This window comes from Olea europaea, chromosome 15, assembly GCF_002742605.1.
Source record: "Olea europaea var. sylvestris chromosome 15, O_europaea_v1, whole genome shotgun sequence".
Taxonomy (NCBI): Eukaryota; Viridiplantae; Streptophyta; class Magnoliopsida; order Lamiales; family Oleaceae; genus Olea; species Olea europaea.
This window is the reverse complement of record NC_036251.1, coordinates 19,504,008-19,526,653: the sequence shown is the minus strand read 5'-3', so window position 1 is coordinate 19,526,653 and position 22,646 is coordinate 19,504,008. Positions and strand designations below refer to the sequence as shown.

At 32.8% G+C, this 22,646-nt stretch overlaps 1 protein-coding gene across 1 annotated transcript; it reads left to right on the top strand.

Moving 5' to 3' along the window:
* Positions 1-12,452: 12,452 nt before the first annotated feature.
* Positions 12,453-21,921, top strand: LOC111410392 (dynamin-related protein 5A). The gene is made up of 16 exons (XM_023040704.1): positions 12,453-12,763; positions 14,304-14,367; positions 14,501-14,605; positions 15,038-15,139; positions 15,843-15,893; positions 16,008-16,069; positions 16,312-16,402; positions 17,438-17,502; positions 17,945-18,139; positions 19,288-19,407; positions 19,653-19,723; positions 19,836-20,061; positions 20,506-20,556; positions 21,076-21,304; positions 21,392-21,531; positions 21,636-21,921. The coding sequence occupies exons 1-16, from the start codon at positions 12,635-12,637 to the stop codon at positions 21,762-21,764; spliced, it is 1,830 nt and encodes a 609-aa protein (XP_022896472.1). The 5' UTR covers positions 12,453-12,634; the 3' UTR covers positions 21,765-21,921.
* Positions 21,922-22,646: the final 725 nt, after the last annotated feature.

Below are 22,646 nucleotides of genomic sequence, written 5' to 3'. Positions count from 1 at the left end.
TTAAATTAGAATTTTATAAAGGATGTGCAATTATTTGTGCAATGTGGTGAGTTGGTTCATTCGCTGCTATATGTTTAACTGAAAATAGTTTCTTCATGAGAGTCGAATTATTATCATCAAATTGTAATGATATTTAAATATATGTATCGAATACTGTGAACAAAACGCATAGAATCACAATAGGTTAAAGAATACTATCTTTGTAGTTTTAAAAAATGACATTAATTCTTTTTTATCTAATTGAACGACATAACACAACTAACCTTTTCGTCGAACATTTGAAATTTTGACAAGAAACTAAACAAATTATATCCATATAAAAATATATGATGATGAGCTAGTCATTAAGTAAATTACGTAAAATAACACAAGAAGAAAAATAAATGCCGGTAAAATTTTTTATCTCCAGTCAAATTGTAAAATCAAGAGAGTGATAGTTGTAAAATTATACTGTTAATAATTGAGAGCGATATATTAGAAGTTTGTAGAGAATGTTGAAAGTGAATTATGATAGAATTTATTTCCAAACAATGCCAATTTATAGACTCGAATTAAAAAAAAATGAAATTGAAATTTAGACCTTGTTTGAGCCCCATTTTATCAAAAACTCATTTTCAACCATTTTCAATAAAATAATTTTACACACAAATAAAAAAAAATTCTTATTTTTTAACCATACATTCTTCCAAAAATACTATTCTAAAATACATTCCCACCCACTCCCCTGGCGGCAAAATGGGGCTCAGATAAGGGCTTAGATTGATCTATGGCAGAATTGTCATTGAGATTGATCAATGGCATCACTAAAGTTGATCAATCAAGGCAGCCTGCATGGTTAAAAAAATTTAGAAATGCCTACTATATCAATGCTAGTGAGTCGTAGGCTCATAACTCAAAAATGTGATTGGCTCATGATCTAGTGAGCAATCACAAAGTTTTTGCTTCTCAACTCAAGAGTGCGACGAGGTGAGTGACAAGTGGATCGTCCTACTTTCCACCCCTATCTGGACCTAATGGCGAACGTCAACCTAATTTGACAATGATTGTTGTTAGACCGTGCAAAGAAGTTCGCGAATTTTGCCAATTATTAGTAAGGCATACAAACAGCATACAAGGAGGACAAAAGAAAAAGAGGGCTCACATAAAAATCGCGAGCCATGAACAATGTACAGGCTGTCAAAGAGACGGAAATGGATAAATGAATAAAGCATGATTTATAACAGAATCAGTTATAAGATAGCCAATCAATAGTTACCACCTGACATTACGTCGAAATGGCTAAATAACCTCGATAGAAAAATCTATAAATATCCCTACTATTGAAGAAGGCACACAATCAAAATATTTCCCTCTCTAATTGCTATTTCTCCTCTTGTTCTAGTTGAAGATCTAGACTAGTGAATTTAGAAAACGAAAATCATAATTAGGCGAGAGGACATTTTAATTGTATTTAAATTGATCTTCAATTGTAATTATTTCCATTAATAAAATGGTTTAGTTCAATTTTCACCATCAACATTCGTTAACGAGTAAATTCAATTGTAATCTAAAGAGACAGTCAAAACATGCTGTCCAAGGCAATACTTTAGTCATGATCTTTTCGAATTGCTTAGGGAACATTATATAAAAATATGTGTCTTAACAAAGTTTTACTTGACGTGAAGAAAGGATGCCCACAAAAGAACAAATCGTGATTCGTATGTGAGGCTCTATTATTTCGAAATTAAAGTTTGTTCTCCAACCCAACTATTGATTAGAATATGTAGCTTGTACAAATCGCTATTGACTTGATATCAGTACCATCACGCTACATGTACATTTATCTTTATATTAAGCCCTTGTTTGGCCCCTCTTTTGTGGAAATAACAATACGTGGAATAGGCCCCCCAAGGCACATCCCAACTGGTAAAGATGAGGACGCTTCAAGGTTGGCAGATCAGAGGCCGTGAGTTCGATTCCTAGAAAACTCTTGGAAGGCAGATATTCTCCTGAAAGACAGGAGCTCTACTGGAAGGTAAGGTGCAAAGATGGGAAACGACTTGCTTGGCACTTTGGTAAATCAGTTGGGGGGGGCTCTTGAGCACTGGTCAGTTTGGGGCACAATTTGCTGTTTAACCTGTCTACAACTTGAGGGACCAAGGTGTAGACTCTAGGATTTAGTCATTGTAAGGTGGATACTTGGATATAAAAAAAAAAAAGTGGAATAGTATTTTTTTTTTTTTAAATGAGTAGTTAAAAAAGGAGATTTTTTTTTTTTTTTTTGGGTGTAATATTATTTTATGAAAGATTGTGTGGTTGAAGACAGGAGAGATAAAAATGAAATGTAATAGAATGAAAATTAATGGGAGCCAAACAAAAGCTAAGTTTGACACTCTTCCATATGGCATCCAACAAAGCCATTGATTTCTATAATACCTTATCATATCACTGCCCAGATTTTGACACTAGGAAGAATGTCAAGGAGAATGTAAACAACACATATAGCTTAATTTATATTAGTGATGACGTTTGAATCAATCTGAATTAAAATACAAATTGTGTCATCAGTTCAATTTTTATACCAATTTTTGTTAGGACTTGTGCCCAGTGATGTTAAGAAGTGATTGCTACATTGACATTTTAGATTCGTCGTATATAAATATTTATTGTTTATTTATGTTCATTTTTGAAAATTATTGATTCTATTATGCGATTAAAGTAAATTCTATCGCTCTGTGATAATATGAATTATGTATTTATGTTGAGAAGTGAAGATGGATATATTTCATAATCGAGAATTGATTTGTCCTATGTCGATGAATAAATGTTGGCACTTTATCATAATAAGGTTGCTAGGTCAAATACTCTAGTAAATGGGGTATGCGATTTGTCTTGAATATGGTGAAAGTTTCATAGAGAGTACCAACACTTGTACAATGAATAGAGCTTGGAGTGTATTACACTGATCTATATCTAGGGATGTCAAACTGGCTCGATGGCTCGGGCGGCTTGTGGCTCGGATGGAGCGAGCCTAGGCTCGAGTTGAGCCCCATTTTGGGACGTTGGAACGAGCTTGAGCCGATCCGTTGTGGCTTGACGGCTCGGGCCAAAATAGCTCGTGACAAGACCCGTCCGAAATTCAAAGTTCAAAGTTCCAAAAAATAAAAATAAAATAATAATATATTTAAAAAGGTCAAGCTGCCGTTACAGGCAGCTATAAAGGTTGCCTGTAACGGCAGCTTTATAGCTGCCTAAAGGCAGCAGCAGATGCCTTTAGGCAGCTATAAAGCTACCGTTACAGGCAACTATAAGGCTGCCTGTATCGAGCAGTAGAAGGCAGCTTAGTTGACAGATAAAAAAATACGTTAAATTGTCTTATTTTCTACTGTATTTTATAATTCAATTTACGAAGTTCATATTTGAAATTCAAATTCAAATTTAAATTTCAAATTTGGAGGTAAAATTGATTTTTTTGGCTATAAATACGGGGTAAATGTTTAAGTTTTAAATCAATTCATTTCAATTGATTTTAACTTGCAGTATTATAGATTCAAATTTCAACTCCAATTTTTTTGCTCTCAATCTCATATTCAATTTCTTTCACTCTCATACAGTCATACTCTAATATTCTGTATTTTATACTATACTATTTATAGATGGATTTTATTAGTGATGAGTTTAGTCAGTTTAAGGGTAGCTGGAGTACTCCATCTAGTTACGACGATGCATCTCGAAATGTTCCAGTTGATTTGGATAATATATTGATGAGAAAGAAGTACTCGAGATTAAAAGGTCGAAAAAGAATTCTCGGATTGTTGGCAGAATATGACACGTAAAAAAGTTGGTGTTCAAAATGAAGTGGATATTTGAAAAGCACGTTGCAATTACTGTGGCAAAGAACTTAATTGGAAACCCGGTTCGAGCACAACACATTTGAATAGACACATATTAAGGAGTTGCAAAGCGAAACCAGTCGATCTCGACTCGAAATAGACCGAACTAGTGTTTGGCGGTTCTTGTTCTACTCTTTTCACCTTTGTATATTCACAAGAAAGATTTCGTGAAGGAATGACTGCATACATGGCTGCAGCAGAAATGCCGCTTACGATGATAGACTCAGTACACTTTACCCGGCTCGTGCAGAAATATCTCCAACCCATGTATTCTTCTTATTGTATAAATACTCTTCGTTCAGATACTATAAAATTATATAACAAAAGAAAACAAGTTGCTATTGAAAGTCTAAAAACTTTTAATAGTGTTATATCATTTACATCTGATTTATGGACCGATGGTAATAGAAAATGTTATATTGCTGCTACGACTCATTATATTGTTCACCTGTGGCTTTTACATAAAAAGATTATTGTATTTAGATGTGTAGAATATCCTTATAATGCCACTAGTATATACATGATTTTAAAAGATATCATACAGGAATATGGTATGCAAAATATGATTCGAAATTTTACTTTTGATAATGCTAGTGTGAACAAAGGTGTTATCGAAAGATTTATTAATAATCTTAACCCTTCATTTGGAACTTTATTTTTTCATCAATGTTGTGTATGTCATATAATCAATTTAATTGTAAAAGCTGGATTAAAACATATAAGTTCTCCTTTATATAAATTAGACAAACAATAAATTTTATTATTGTGTCACCAACAAGAAGACAAGCATTTATGTGTGCAAAGTATGACTTACAAAAGAAATCATTTGCCACTGATGTAACACATAGATGACATTTTACATAAAGTGATTTCATTATATTATAATAGTAGGCATACATACGGATCCGAACATAATTTAGAAAATTGGGAATGGTTTCTTGTATTTCACATGAAAAAAATTTTAAAATCTTTTTTCGATACTATAAAGGAATGTATCGGAGTTTATTAACCTACATTTTCACTTGTTTTACAACATTTTTTATACATTTTACAAACATTTCATAAATACAGGAATTTGCTCTTTTTTTTGACTTAATTTGCTCTATGAAGTTAAAATTTCGTAAATATTGAAAAGAATTGCCCTCTTTATTTATTTTAACTTCAGTAATGGACCCTCGACTTAATTTGAATGGCACAATAGCCACTGTAAAGGGGATTTCAAATTTCATGAATATGAAATTATTACATGTGAATATAGAATCTACGTTATCTGAAATGTATAATTATTATGCTGATAAAGAAAGCCAGTGTAGTTCTACTTTCCAAAGTTCTTCTTCAAGAAATATTTCAACAAATTCAGATAATTTATGAAATTTTTTGGAAAGCAATACAAGTGTTCTCTCGTTTAGTTCTAGTTCATCGATGTCTAGAGCGATAAATGTCGGTTGTACAAATTTTGAAATTCCCTCCGAATTAGTTAGGTATATGTGCGTGGACGTTCGCAGTGTGTTACCTGAAAAAAATTACAGGAATTTAGTCTTCTAAATTAGTGGAGGTATAATGAAAGACAGTATTCAATTGTATCAAAATTGCACGTGATCTACTAACACCTCCGGTTTCTACAGTAGCATCAAATGTTGCATTTAGTTTAGGTGGTCGAATTTTATCAGACGAACATTCAAGACTAAAAGAAGATATATTAGAGGCTTTAATATGTTTGAAGGATTGGAAACGTGCAGAATTACTTGTTAAAAAATATGTTGACAGTATATTGGCCGAAGAGTTGTAGCGGATCCAAACATAGAATGTTGTAAGTTTTTAAAATAATTTATTTCAAAACAATATGTAACTTTTTAATTTATTTGTTTCAAGAAAAATTGTATATGAAATATTTTATTCGTGTACAATTTTAACTTCGCTTACGTCATGTAGTTGGTCCCAAACCCCAAAAAAGGAGGAAGGTTGTAAGTTGTAATTTTTATTTAATTTGTAATGCAATTTTATAAGTTGTAATTTTTATTTGATTTGTAACTCGTATAAATTATGCAATTTTTAAGATAATGTTAGATTCGTAATCGTGTAAAAAAAAAAAAAAATCCTTGGCTCAACAAGGCTCGAGCCTAAAGCTCGAGCTGAGCCTTGTTTTTTTAACTGAGCTTTTGCTCGGCTCGGGCTCGAAAAAAGCTCATTTAAAAAAGTTCGAGCCGAGCCCAAGCCTCGAGTTTCGGCTCGCGAGCCGACTCGACTCGACTCGACTCGTTGACATTCATTATCTATAGATTATTTTTATAGCATAACTATGCTTAGAAGTTCATATATAGTTTTTCTAATGGATTACACTAATCCGCTATGAAATGATGGATGCTATTCATGAACTTTATTTTATTTGATGTGCCAATGAGTGGGATTATATTGTAGGATCAAATACCTTTATATGTTGGGAGATGGAACGAATCAAAGTAGTGAACATATATTCACGTTCGAAATTCGTCACTCTATTGGATATGTTAATGAGTCCACTTGAGTTTTTCTTTATAAATGAGTTATTCCAAGTTCAGTATTGGAGATATGCCTATATTTTGATTTTGTGATTATATTTCAAAGAAACTATTTAGGAAAAAGCTAATTGAAATTGAGAAATAATTAGAATGATGAAATTATCTTTTTTACTCCTGATTTAATTATTTGATGTTCAATGGAGTAGGACATAAAGATGACAAGTCAAGATGATGTAATTGCAATGAATTGAAATATATAGCTTTTATGATTTTATATAATTTAAGAGTTCAGTTTTTCTTGTTTAGCTAAGTGAGTGAAAATCGATAATTATTCTTACAATCTCAGATTGGCTCGATCATGGTTCAATTATTTAACTTTAACTTATACAAGTCCATTTGTTAGTCTCCTAAAAGTCTTGATCTATAATGCACTAGTAATAAAAGTTTCGAGATTGTGTTTGGTTTTTTAATCAAATTAGGTTGGATTTTTAAGAAATTATTTTTTCCTTTATTTTACACGATTTTTTTTTTTTTTAATCTTGTTTCCATCTTTATGGTATTTCTAGGGCGCGACATGCACCCCTATAATTACTAAACTTGACTAAATTCTTTTAACGAGTTTTGTATTATTGAAATATCGAATAATTGAAGAGGCACAATTATTGTATTTCTTTTTCTATATTATTAGTCAATTGAATAAAATACTTTATTACCTGCTAATTAATTATTTATCTTTTATCTTGTTATTTATTTGCTATCATATACTTCATATTGTGTCATATGTATTACTTCGATCCATTTTATTTCCCAACAAGTGGTATCAGAGTTATTGATTGTGATTTGTTCGAGGTTTTGCCATTAACGACAATCATGAAGTATGAAATTTTGCTTTTAGATCATAATATAAGATTTTCGTTGTAGTAAGTGAAGAAGCCGTACTCAAATAGATGGAACTGGATGATACATTATTGGGATTAGACAAAATGCCCACAACTTGGACGACGGAGGAGAAACAACGAAAGAAATGGAAGGCAATTTCATAGATCCATCTTTATTTCTCTAACAATATCCTTCAAGACGTTTTCAAGGAGAAAACAATAGCTGCGTTGTGATTCCAGTTGGAACAATTGTGCAAAACTAAAAGCCTGTCAAGCAAATTGCATATGAAGCAGAATTTGTATTCTCATCACATGGCAGAAGGCTGATCTTTGGAAGATCATTTGGTTGTGTCCAAGGAAATCTTCATTGATTTGGAGAATTTAAAAGTGAAGTATGATGAACAAGATTTGGCCTGAATCCTTTTGTGTTCGCTGTCCACTTCGTTTAGAGAAATGTCTTGTATAGTCGTGATATTCTCACCATTAACAATGCCTATGATACCTTGTTTTCAAAAGGGAAGATGCAGGATCTAGTTGGATTTGAGGCCAGAGATGGAGAAAGCCTTGTTGCTCATAGTGATCAGAGAAGTGGTAAGTCAAAGTCAAATTTTAGTAATCAGGTTTGTTATTATTGAAAGAAGAAATGACACATTAAGAGGGATTGCGACGAATTGCATAACTAGGGTAATTTGACTACAAAATCATGGGAAGCAATTAAATATTTCAAATAAGACCAACATAGCCAATAATTATTTGAGTGATGGCACTATTTTGACGATTTCTGATATGGAATCTAAACTTGGCGAGGAGTGAATTTTTTATACAACTTGTACATTCCATATGTGTCCCAATCGAAATTTGTACGAAATATATGAAACGGTGACTCGAGGGTAACGACAAACCTTGTCGAGTAACTAGTGTTCATAGAGTCGGATTGAAGTTGGTGGAGTACATAGAATACTTGATTATATTCGACATATTCCAGACTTAAAGAAGAATCTTATTTCGTTGAGCACTCTTGATTCTAAAGGGTACAAGTTCTCTGGAGGAGGTGAAATCTCAAGGGTTCGAAAAGGTGTTAATGTTGTATTAGAAAGGCGAAAGAGGTTCTTGTTATACATCTTGCAAGGTCGGTGAGAATTTGTGAAGAAAAGTTAGCACAAATTTAGTATCGTGGTGGAGATTCAATTTGCTACTATACCTTCGGGATTTGGTTGGAGTCCATATTAAGAATATTACTCAGTAGAGTCTTAATGATTAGTGTTTTTGAAGGTATTGAGACTAGCCCGGGTCTTCTATGAAAACATTGGAAGTTGATTTTATTACAAAGTGTGCGTTGACACCATTTGATACTTTCTAATTCTTAGTGAATTTTGGGAAACTCGATTTTTGGGTTCATATATCTGTGTTGGATATCGTGGAAGAAGGGGAATATTTTTATGTTGGAGAAAGATTGAATCTTGTTGAAGAGTTCGAATTTTTCATTGCTGTCAAATTTATTTTTCCATGTGGAGAAATTTCGGTGCTTCGTTTGTTGTATTGAAATTTATGTGAAGGTGGAGATTGTTAGGTTTATTGATCCAAATTAGATTGAATTTTTTAGAAAATATTTTTTCCTTTATTTCACGTGATTTTTAATTTGTTTTCATCTTTGCGGTATTTTTAGGATTTGACATGCACCCCTATAAATCTACTCTTTTCACAAGTTTTGTATTATTGAAATATAGAATAATTGTGTTGGCACAGTTATTGTATTTGGTTTCTCCATATTAGTCAATTGAATAAAATCCTACATTCATCTATCAATTAATTCTTTGTCTTTTATCTTGTTATTTATTTACAATTACATATTTCATATTGCGTTATATATATTACCTCAATCCGTTTTATTTCTCAACAGATTGCACACGAAAAAATGCTAAAATAAGTTTCCTAGATCAATAAGGAGTTGCTGCCCAATGCTTTATAAGCCATAAAGGACGTCTAGGGTAGATTCCTTACCGCACTAGGGGCCGAGCTACATGGAGGCCAGTGCAGGCAATGGTCTATACTGAACTTTTGAAAACACTGGGGTTCTCATGAAGGTGCCTGCACTGGACTTTGAGAAAAACAAGGCTCTTATTGACAATTGATGGTTTTTCATTAGGGATTTTGTTTTTATACCATTTACCAATCAAATGGTGTGCCATATCACTCGTGTTTAGGAGATTATTTTCGTATATATGTGTGTGTGATGACTATGTATGTAAGTGAATGAATGTGTAAGAGAGAGAGAAAGGGAGAGGCACACGTGTGTGTATGAAAGTAAGAGAGAAAGAGTGTACAAGTGTGTGAAATATCGCGAGTGGAGATAATTGATAATTGAGTGCTCTGTGTGTGTGTGGAGTTTATTTACACAATTGAGATAAAATTTGTGTAAATTTATTTCTCAAATAAAATTCTATTTTATTTGGGGTTTAAATTCAACATATATGTATGTGTATAGAAATATATTATTATATTGGAAAAAAGTAATGCACTAATTGGACCAAAATTTCCTTTTTTATTTTTTTTATTTTTAATGATCTAGTGGGAGTACATTCCATTTAAATCCCTACACCTCCATAATCAGAGCTCATATCCATATTAATCACAAAATATCTTAGCCCATTTTATCCCAATCTCGAACCTTCAAACTTTTTGGAGAATTCATCTCTCTCTTTATATGAATATTAAATCAAAGTCATAGCAGTTTTCTGATTAAAAAATCTTATTGCAGTTGTTCAAAATCTCGTGTTTTCTTATGCACTAGGATTTCTCAAGATTACGCTCATGTTTTCTTATGCGCCAGGATTTCCCAAGATAAATGAAGCTCTTTTCGTTCATAGACTAATTTTGGCAAAAAATATCACTGTAGCCGATGCCTAAAATTGTGCCCACACTGGACAAAATCCCTTGCTTTGTCCCTGTACTGCGCTATCCGATTTTTCATGTATGGAGAGAATATTTTAATCTTCCCTTACGTGTTATTTATGCTCCAATTGGTCTTAATTTTTGAAATTGCTTTTGATTTTTCTTGGTGCCCACTCCGCCTTACTGTCATAACTTGGAGAATACCTGTTTTGCAGACTCATTTTCACTTCACTTTTTTCTGCCAAACAACGATTCTAAACGACTCCAACCCACAACCAATATATTTACATCGGTTGTTCCTCAATCTCACTCACAAAGAATAAGATAACGATGTTGATTTTTAGGCCACAAAGGCACGAGAAAAAATACAGAAGAAGGTAAGAGAATAAACCAAAATAGACAGAAGTCATCAATTTTCTCTCAAGTAGGCAGCTGATTTCCAACAATGAAGCAGACACTTTTTTTCCTAATGTTTCACACAAATCACACACACACGACTAGGGTAAAGGACAACATGTATATAAGGTTAGGTTAGGCTTTAGTTAGACCAATAATAAGGTTAAATGGGCCAAGATTCAAATCCATAAATAGGTAAAATATATGGCTATTAGTAGCATTAATTTGTGAACCTACTTCCAACGGTCAATGTTATTTTTGGATCGAGCCTTTGGACTTGGTTATTAATATCAAATTCACTAATTGATCAATGCCTATTAAATTCAATCGGATGCTTAACTTGTGATTTATTGGGTATCAAAACTCAACAATATCAAAGAAGGATACAAGGTTTTAAAGAAAGTAGATTGAAGGCTTATAGCAATTTTATGTGATTAATTCAAATGAGTTGAAACGTGAACCTAATAATTATTGGATGTCAAGAACAAGTTTCTTGAACTCAAATTTTTGAAAATTACTATTTCTTTAATTTATTTTCCAATTGATTTCACCACAATATTTGTAGCTTCGGCCCTGAATGATTTAGTTAAAAATGAACAAAAATTCAAGTTATAGTCATTAATAAATTTTAATCACACATTTCATAGGATTCACAATTTTTCAACAAACATATTCTATCTTTTTTTTTTTTTTTTTTTTTTTTTTTTTTTTTTTTTTTTTTTTTTTTTTTTTATCAATATTCGCTAAAAATTAATTTTTTATCTAAATCAAATAGAGACACGATGTAAGCTTGATGTGAAGCGTGTACGTATGTCTTATATTTAGACAAAAAAATTTATATAACTAAATTTCACAATCATCTCATAATTAAAGTTAAAAAGGAAGTCAAATCAACCCAGTTTAAGCGCAATTTGATTAACAAATTTCAAAATTAATCCCTTGAAATCATGGTCCAAATAGCAATTTTGGCCTGCAAAGTTACAAGGACGGCACGGCATCAGCCCCGTCGGTTAGCAATGCCACACTCCTCATCTCCCTTCTCAAATTCTCCACCTCGCTACTTTTACAACCTGTTCGGGAGTGAGATTTTTCCCTAAAAAATTGATTTTTTTATCGTTATTTCACAATTTCAACCGTAATATTTGACATTTTCTCTCACATGTGGACCCCACTTTTCTCTTTATTTGACAATTATTGCCCTCGTTTGGCCCCCATTAAATTTCATTATATTACATTCCATTTTTCTCCTTATTTTTAACTACACAATTTTTCATAAAATAATATTACACGTAAATCGAAAACTTTTTAATCTTTTTCAACTATTCATTTTTAAAAAAATACTATTCCACCAATTTTCATTTTTCAAAAATGGGGGCCAAACGGAGACATTATTTAGAGAAAATAATATTTTGAATAGTGAGTTTTAGGAGAATTAGTAGTTAAAAAGTAGAGAAATTTTTTAAATTTAAATGTAAAATATTTTATTGTGTGAATATGACTTAAATTATAATCAAATCCTTTTTACACTGAGCCCCATTTCTATTCTAATTTTTCAAGCCAAAAAATTAATTTTTTGATCGTTACTTAACATAGTCAACAATCATTTTTGACCTCTTTACTCACATATAAGATCCATTTTTCAAGTTAACGATCAAAAGATTGATTTTCATAATCAACAACAAATAGGCTCGGATTGTCAAATTGTAAAATTAATCACATCAGCCCCAAAACTTTTCAATCACGCATTTTAAAAACTTAGTCTTCTGAAAACTCTAATTTTAATTCGGACCAAACATTAATTCGAATCTTAGAACCAGTCCAAAAAATATGAAAATTTCGCCACGAAGTCGGGACCCCACCCTCCAACGGCCCCTGACGCTTCTTCTTTCAAATTTCCTCAAATCCATTCTTCCCAATTCAGTTTGCAGGCACACTCTCTCACTCGTTTTCATCTTTATAATTAAATTCTTCCCATAATTGATTTCTATTCAAAATCAGATCGAAATCAGGTGTGTTGATATTCAGTGGACTGAATCGCGGGCGTAACTCGCCGCTGATCCTTGACACGGAGATTGGTTAGAAAGAAAGGATAAATATAATGGAGAACCTCATAGCATTGGTGAACAGACTGCAGAGAGCGTGCACTGCACTTGGCGATCATGGCGATGAAAGCGCGTTGCCCACTCTCTGGGACGCCTTGCCTTCCATCGCCGTTGTTGGTGGTCAGGTCTGAAAATCTCGTGATTTCTTAAGTTTTATACTTTTCTATTAATTTAAAATATGTATATATCGTGCTAATGTATCAAGGTGAAAATGTAGTTTTTCCTTGACCATTGTTCCTCCAGATCTTCGTCATAATGTTATTTACACTTTTCATTTGTTAAATTCTTGTGTGGTTCAGATCTGCGCTTAAATGGTTCCTTATTGGAGTGTGTTTATTTGGAGATTGAAATTTATTCTCTTAGCATGTATATCAACCTTTTTTTTTCTCGTCCATTTTTTATTTCTTAGTATATCGTTAGTCTTAAAATTGTATCTTGCTTTGCTTTCTATTTATTTTTCTACATCTTTTTCTTTCTCTATCAATTTTCCTATGCCTGTTGCATAGATTTCTAGATTGATTCCGATGTACACATGTTTTAAAAATGTTGCCAACTAGTGATATGGAGTGGAAAGATCGAATTTTCCTTCTTTATGCGATTGAAATGAGATTCTGACAAAGCCAACAAAGAAAATAGATTGTAAAAAATAAAGGGAAAATCATGGGACCATTGTCCAATTTAACTTCCACTATGTCTCAAATAATAGGATTGTAGACTCTCTCTAGACTATAATAAAGGGTCACGACTCACAATATCATGAAAACTCTAAATTTGTTTGTACACTAGAAGATCTCTCTCTCTCTCTATTTTCTTTCCTTAGCAAGGAGTTTTACGTACTAAGTTATTGTTTCTCAACTGTGTGTTTCCTCTTTAATCTTCATCCTATTTATAGTGGATTGTTGCCTGACAATTCTATCAATGTTTCTATATGTTGACATTACAACACCTTTTACAATTGTGCTGATTGAGGAATTTTGGCATCCGTCTTTTGTTTATTTTCAAAGGTTGAGCAGCTGATTTACAGTTCTTTGCCCACATTGGGGAAGACCCTCAACAACACTTTGTGATTTAAGTTGGAATGTCTGTGGATATGTAATGATATAGTCATCCTGGTTATGCTCTTTGGTGTTAAATGCATAGTATTACGTATGTATAATTAGGAACTTAGAATTTGAATTTGACGCAAGAATTACAGAATAACTTTTGCTACGAAAGAATGTTTTTCATATACAAATCGTGGTCTTCAATAATTATTGTCAACCATCTCATCTAAAAACTTAATTTGTCACATAATGCGACATGTATTCAATTATTATTATTATTATTATTATTATTTATTTAACGCACCCCCTCGCGGTAGGATGCATTCTTTTTCCCATCAAAGCCATATCACTTTTTATTTCTTTTATGTCAAATGGAGGATTTATGACATTATGGTGTATCTCTATTTTGTACCCCAAATTGGATGTTGTGCTAATAGACAAGTGCAGTCTGGATTAGTAGAATTACTTATTACAGGATGTGTTTTCCCCATTAATTTGTTTATTACTTGATGTGTTTTTTCCATTAATTATTTAGTTTTTCTTCATAAAATGTAATTTGTTTATAGTTCCTGTAGTCATTAGCATTTTTTGGTAACTGATCCCTATGCTATATGCTTTGTAGAGTTCTGGAAAGTCTTCTGTGCTTGAGAGCATTGTGGGAAAGGACTTTTTACCCCGTGGATCTGGTAATTAATGCTTTCAATAAATCTGCTGCTATATCAGCACTCGCGTTTTGTGAGCATATTATTATGGAAGTGTCATTCTTCATGAAATATGTATGCCTATAAATATTCATTTGTCTTCACATATGATCTTCAGGCATTGTTACCCGACGTCCTCTTGTACTACAGCTTCATCGGATTGATGAAGGTAGAGAATATGCAGAGTTTGGACATCTTCCAAGAAAAAGATTCACTGATTTTGGTAAGTCATTACTTAATAGTTACGTTGATTGGAGTTATATCCACCCATGAAACATTTGACTAATTTTTAATTGCTACTTTAATTTGATGTTACACCATATGTTCTTTTAGACTTTTACTAGTAGTTGGTCTTGCCTTATCAAAGTTATTATTGATCACCCAATTGTTTAAGCCCCTCTTTGAACCCAAATCTCTCAAAACTCATTTTCAACTACACTTTCTTTCGATAAAATAATTATATACATAAACCCAAAATTTACCATACATACTCTTAAAAATTACTATCGCAAAATCTATTTCCATTTTACTAAAAAAGTTTCAAACAAACCCTAAATCTTTTTGAAATTACATTTCACATTTTCTTGGTGTGTTTTGAATACCAAATCTCTAGTAATTTTTTATTATTATTATTATTATTATTTTTTTTTTGCAGCTGCTGTGCGAAAAGAGATTTCAGATGAGACTGATCGAGAGACTGGCCGTTCAAAAGCAATTTCTACTGTTCCAATTTATCTCAGCATTTACTCCCCTAATGGTGAGATATGAAGGATAATTAGTCTTATGTAATTGCTACAAATCTAATTTTATATGCATAGTGAAGTATACTAATTTCAATGAATGACTTTGCATGTTTATGTTCTTGAAGAAATTTGAGATTTAGGAATTCTTTGATATTGTTTGAATCTGAGCAACAATTTCAGAAAATAAATTATGGAGATAGCGAAGGCTAATATTTTAGTTGCAGTGAAAAAACCCCTCCCCTCTGGCCCCTGCTGCAAGAGAAGGAAGAAAAGGGGAAAAAATGAAAGAAAGAAAGAAAACCATTTACACAAAGAACATAGATTACTTTGGAGTTAGGATGTTGAAATTGAGGGTAAAGGTGGCTAAAAGATGAATTAAGATAGTGAATAACTGGGCAAGAGTCTATATGCTGCAATGTTTGATTTTGTCATTGCTATTTACTAGAAGAGCTTTCAGTGGTCCTACTGTGATGTACAATTCATGCTAATATGGTTAACCGGTTAGTCATTTGTAGCTTTATTTTTGTCTAAAAGTTGAAACTGGTGGCCTTTATTGTCCTATTTATTTCTCTTATGAAGTTATGATTTCAGATAAGCAGCCTCTAATTTCTAGCATGCGTTTGAAGTCTTGGTTCCTGAATGACTGAAATTGAATTTTCTCTGAATGTCCCTCTTCATAATTCTCATAAATGATTTGCTTATTTATGATGATTACAGTTGTGAATTTGACATTGATTGATCTTCCTGGACTTACAAAAGTGGCTGTTGGTGAGTTTATCATCCCCTGGTTTATTGCATTTAATTTTGGGTACCTGTATCTGTTTCCTTTGGACATTTTCCTATGGAATACAACCAGGTTGATAATATACTGGCTTATTGTAGAGGGCCAACCTGAGAGCATTGTGCAGGACATTGATAACATGGTTCGCTCTTATATTGAGAAGGTATTTTACAATCTTAGATGTTTCTTTGAAATTGCTTCTGGTATCTGGTTTTAAGTTGTGGAAGCATTGTGGAAAATTTAAAATTTGTTATTTTAATGACAAATACTTCCTCTGTCCCAATGGAAATCCCTTGTTTGACAGGTTAAAAAACATAAAAATCTTGTTAAAAATAATTCATTACTGGGCAAGGATGGCTAACAAATGTTTTTTTATTTTTTTTTGGTTCAAATAATTCACTGCAGCCAAACAGTATTATTTTGGCTATTTCTCCTGCCAACCAAGATCTTGCAACGTCAGATGCAATCAAGATTTCTCGTGAAGTAGACCCTAAAGGTAAGACACTATTAATACCACAGGAAAACAAAGAGTATGTGTGTTTGTGTGAGATCGAGTGTGTATTATGTGTCTAATATGGACCTGTCTTTTAGCTCTGTTTGCCAAAGAGAAGATGGGGCCGTCTTGTGTGGAATGTGCTGCTAGAAACTATAAGATAGAAAACATAATTACAAGTTTCTAAGCTTTCCCAACTTTCAGAAAAGATGAAGAAAAATGGTGCAAGTGCTTTTCAAATATTCTGACATGGATGTTTGTTCATTTAGAACGAGGCTCTGCCTGCAATTTTCTTCACTAAACAATCTTTATTATATGAAATATACAGACATTTAGATTTGTACACTGTTCCCTACTATTTTGTTTACCAAGTTCAAAAACATAGTAAGTGTTATGGTTAAGGAATGTTGACAACTAAACGTGATTTTATAAATTTTGAAAGCTTGTTTTTCTAGTTTGACTTCAATTTTTGTATACATTTTACCGTTAATGTGAGAATAGTGCTTAGATTTGAGTAGGTAAGTGTGTGGCTATGAGCTAGATATCTTTCTGCATTTCAGAATAATTTTTATAGAATTTCTATTAGGAAAAGTGTTGGTTTTCTGGACACATCTTTGGTTTGCCCCAATATACAGAAAACTTCTTTTGTTCGATGTCTCCCTTTTTTCCTTCTTTATGCTGTTGGAACTCTGTAGGGTCCATTTCTGATGTTACAGGTTTTTAGTGAGTTTTTTTGGAAGAAAATTGCACACTCTTATGTTTCTTTGGATTTTTATTTATTTATTTCTGGGTGTAAATGGGGTATGCCCCTCTTGGTATGATGTTAAATTCAAATTCATTTCGTTATGACCTGTGGAAAGAATTCAGTAAATTGTGGCATTGACCAAAAATAATAGTGCGCGATGTATTTGTTCAGTGGCATAAGAACTATGAGTTGTACACTTAAGATTCTGTTACCATTTTTAATCCATTTAGCGGTGATTAGTTTTGCTTACCTTTATTGATTTATTTTTAACATTTTCATGGTCTCTTTTACAGGAGAGAGAACTTTTGGAGTTTTAACTAAGATCGATCTCATGGACAAGGGTACTGATGCTGTAGACGTAAGTTGACATATGTAGATTTCTAATATGATCATACTGATTGGGAGGGGGAAGAAGGGAAAGGTTTTCAGTCTGATGATTGATTATGCCGTATTTTAGAATCTTTTTTACTGGAACTTGTATACATGTACACATATGGATCCCCATTAGATAGTACAATATCTCAGTATTTGCACCATCTGATCTAGGTTGCAAATGCATGAGTTGTTCAAGAGAAAGTAAATTTTACTTTCCAAAAAAAGACTTTCACGTTTTTTATAATCTTAGGCAAACATGCTCTTGGCTAAATTTTACTTTTCACCTTTTCTGGTTTGTTTTATCTTTTTTGGCAATGATAATTGATTAAGTTGATCTTGGATTTTTGTGTTATCTAGTGATATGGGTCGTTTTTTTACTAGTATGGAAGACTATATAGTTCCTGATTTGATTTTGGGATTCTCAGATCTTGGAAGGAAGAGCATATAAGCTGCAATTTCCGTGGATAGGTATTGTTAATCGCTCTCAACAAGATATTAACAAAAATGTTGACATGATTGCTGCTAGACGTCGAGAGCGAGAATACTTTGCTCAGACACCGGAATATAAACATCTTGCTCATAGAATGGGTTCTGAGCATCTTGGGAAAGTTCTATCCAAAGTAAGCAATTATTTTGCATTAATAGATCTCTTTTTAGTTATGTTTCAATGACAAGCTTATGAAACTTACATTTTCTCCTTTTCTTTTTTTGTTCTTTGTTTTCTCCTTTTTAAATTGAGTTGGGCTATCTGATCTTAGAAAACATGTTGAATGACATTTTTGTTTTGAGTTTTGCCTTCTATCTCCAAACAAGAATGCAGAGGTTATCAAAGTATCAAGCTGTCTTATATTTTTTTTTACCGTTCAACAAAAACATGCTTAGCCCATGTTTAGTAGAAATTAAAACCAAGATTTTAATCCAAGTTTAAGTCAACGATTAATTTTAACAAAATATTTTATGGAATCCAGGACTTTTGGATCGCACATTTCATCAACTTCTATCAAAATCTACTGAAGTTTTGATTTTAATCTCCACCAAACAAGGGCTTAATCTAATGCTATCTAAAGCCTTGTTAGAAGGTCAACATTTGTTAGTGGTGTATAAATGTAGATTTATGTGTTGCATCTGTCTTTGTTGATTGATTTATTTGTTGCTGGTCATTTTTTCATGAGTAATGTTATTTATCATTAGTCTAGGTGGCAATGAGACTCTTGATTCATTGTAAAATATAGAATTGGAATGCATTTTTATGCATTGAACAGTGTCTCGATGGGCTCTTTACCAGTTAGATTGGTGATCATGACCACTAATGATGAATTGCATTAGTTGTCTCACAGTTAAGACCCTGTTTGATGGTCATTATTTGGTCAAAACAATGTTTTGAATAGTGATTTTTAGGAGAAAGTGTGGTTAAAAATAGGAAAATATTTTGAGTTTACGTGCCTAATATTTTATTACGTGGACGTGTGGTTGAAAATGAGTATATAGAAAAAAGAATTTCCTAGTAATGGTTGTCAAACAAGTGCTAAGTTATCTAATTGCAGTTATTTTTTGATGTTTTTGATTGTGCTGCCCTGGGACTCCTGATTCATTGTCTAATGGAGTTGTGATGCATTTTTATGCATTGGACAGTGTATTAAGGGGCCCTTCACCACCTAGATTGGTGATCATCACCACTAATAATGAATTGCATTATTATTTTCTCACAATTAAGTTATCTAATCACAGTTATTTTTTGATGTTTCTGACTGTGCTGCTTTCATTCTAGCATTTGGAAACTGTCATCAAATCTCGAATTCCAGGACTTCAGTCACTTATTAACAAAACTATCATCGAACTAGAATCCGAGTTGAGTCGTCTGGGAAAGCCCATGGCTACAGATGCTGGAGTAAGTATGCCTTTCCATTTACTGCCATCTCAGAATTCGTGTTAATGGTCATTCAAGGAGATTGGTTTTGTATCAAATTTGAGAGTCCATATATTGCTACTCAAGCTACTTGCTTTATTCTTTTTATGCTTTCATGTGTTTTTCCTGTGCGCTTGTTTTGAAGTTAAATATGTTCTGCTGTTTTTTCCACAGTCATCCTCACTGCAAGAAGCATTTTAATCGTTAACCCCAAATTATTAATACAGGGAAAGTTGTACATGATAATGGAAATCTGCCGTGTATTTGATGGAATTTTTAAAGAACATCTTGATGGAAGGTATTAGGGAATTTTGATATCACCGTCTTTCTAGTATGTAATGATATTTTATTTCAAATTTTTGTGTGATAGTTCATTCCAATCCTCATTTGATCACTGTGTAATTCTGCAGTCGACCAGGTGGTGATAAGATATATAATGTCTTTGATAACCAACTACCTGCTGCATTGAAGCGGTTGCAATTTGACAAGCATCTTGCAATGGAAAATGTTCGGAAATTAATAACTGAGGCTGATGGATATCAGCCTCACCTTATAGCTCCCGAGCAAGGTTACCGGCGTCTCATTGAAACTGCCTTGATTACTATTAAAGGTCCTGCTGAGGCTGCTGTTGATGCGGTACGTAACTATGTATTTTCATTACGCTGGCATATAAATTATTTTTATAAATTCATTGATTCATAAAGAAAGTAAAAGCCTGTTGATTTCAAATAAAAAGCAAAGGGAAATGTTTTCAATGTGGATATTTTTGCGATGCGGAATATGAATCCTTTTTCACATCCTCTTACGGCCCCCTTTCTGTCAGTAAGACTATTCTTTACCTATAAATACCATGAAATATGGATTACTTGATTTGCGAATAAAGTGAATTTTATCACTATCAGACAATAGCATATGTTGACATGTTCATGATGATACTTATGTAGATCTAGACGATGCCTTTTTGGGGTAGTAGCTGAATACACTGTTTGAAAAGTAGTGTTGATCACAATGTTTATTGGTGAAACAGATAAGTTGCAGAATGTGCCTTCAGATCAACTAATTTTTCTTATTCTTTTTTAGGTTCATGGGATACTGAAGGAACTGGTTAACAGGTCAATTAGTGAGACTTCGGTAAATCTTTTTCGTGTTTTCTTTTCTTTTTTTGTCTATTAAGCATTTTTATTGACTTTATAGTATATATAGATGGAAAAGTGTCTTGGATATCACAGGCCTCAGGATTTCTGAATTCTGTTATGACTTTAAAATTATTGTTCAGTCCTGAGAATTGGTTTACTTAATCTTGTATCTGATTACTGATACTACATGCTCAATATCTGCATACGTCAGGCCTTTCCCTTTGCCCGTAAAAAATTATAAAGAAAAGAGGAACTGGAAGGAAATAGGAAAATTATATATGATACGGAAAAATTATCTTATTCCGTATAACGTTTCAAGATAAAGAGAATGTTTGGTCGGCTTTAAAAAACAGTAGTACTTTATTGAAAGTAAGTTAAAAGACTATCAAATTACAAAGAAATGTGTTTTTGTAAAAAAAAAAAAAAAAATCTTAAGAAATGTTTACTACTAAAATGCTCAAGCATTTTACAAGAAGTTAGTTAAATTAACACTTGTCTTTCTCATTGTGTGCAGGAGCTGAAGCAGTATCCCTCTCTCAGAGTGGAGGTAGGGAATGCAGCTGTTGAATCATTAGACAGGATGAGGGACGAAAGCAAGAGAGCAACAATACAGCTAGTAGAAATGGAATATAGTTACTTGACTATAGATTTCTTTAGGAAGCTTCCTCAAGATGTCGAGAAGGGCGGAAATCCAACCCATTCAATTTTTGATCGATACAATGATTCGTATCTTCGACGAATTGGTAAGTTTATATTAGCATTTTTTTTCTTGCAATTCTAGATCTTCTAGCATTGTGACTTCTTAAATGAGCCTCTTACCTCTTGAGCAGGATCAACTGTTTTGTCTTACGTCAATATGGTTTGTGGAAGTCTGAGGAACTCGATTCCAAAGTCTATCGTTTATTGTCAAGTCCGTGAGGCAAAACGCAGCTTACTCGATCGCTTCTTCACCGAGTTGGGCAAAAAAGAGGTAATAATTCCATTATATACTTCGGCAGCCACCACATAAACACGAACTCGCGCACATATATATTGGAGTTCTATAATGTACAAATTCACTGCATGGCTTTACAGGGAAGACAGCTAGGTACGCTATTGGACGAGGATCCAGCAATCATGCAGCGTCGTGTTTCTCTTGCAAAGAGACTCGAGTTGTACAGAGCTGCTCAATCGGAGATTGATTCAGTGGCTTGGTCGAAATAAACATAGAGAATTTCTTCTCCTTTCCTTTCATTCTTTTCTCATATCGAGCTTTAATTCTTTGATGCAACTCAATATTCTTTCTGCACTGGAAATATGTCTGCCAAATTTTGTATTCGCTCAGCAATATAATTCCATCTACCAAAGTTTTGGGAATTCATATCTGGCTGATGACACCAATGCCCCATTTTATTTATTTATTTATTTTTTATTTTTTTATCTGTTTGTGTTCTGTTTGTCTGTTTGTGTTCATTCTTTTTGTAATACTGCACGTTCACAACAAGAGCCTATAATGAACAACATTTAATTTAAAAGTTTCTAATATATTTTTCAAAACTTAAAAGTTCTAGATTAATCATACAAATATTCACACTTACTTTTCTGTTGAACGAAATGAAAATATTTAGATCCCTAGTTTCACTCACAGAAGTCTTTTCAAACTTTATTTTAATTGAGGTTAATAATATTGCCTAATTAGAGCGTATTGAAAAAAAAAAAAAAGGCTCCACTCTCTTTATTTTAAAGAGTCGATAATCTTTTTAAGTTCTTCAACAAATTCTTTATATTTAAAATTTAAAATAAATAACATAATTGTAGTAGTGATTTTTTGGAGAATGAGTGTTTGAAAATTATTACGTTTGAAAAAAATGTGAGATCAAAAATGAATTTGAAAATAAATGAGTTTGGGAATAAATGAAGCTCAAACAGGGGCTTTATGTTGTTTGTATCTTACAAACTTCTACGACAGTGACCTATACAAAGTAGAATGAACGATCACAAAAAAGAAAATAACATTTCTATTCAAAGTTCAGAAAATTGTTCATTTGAGTCGATGTTCGAATATAGGCAAAAGGTTTAATTATATCCCCCCCCCCCCCCCCCTTC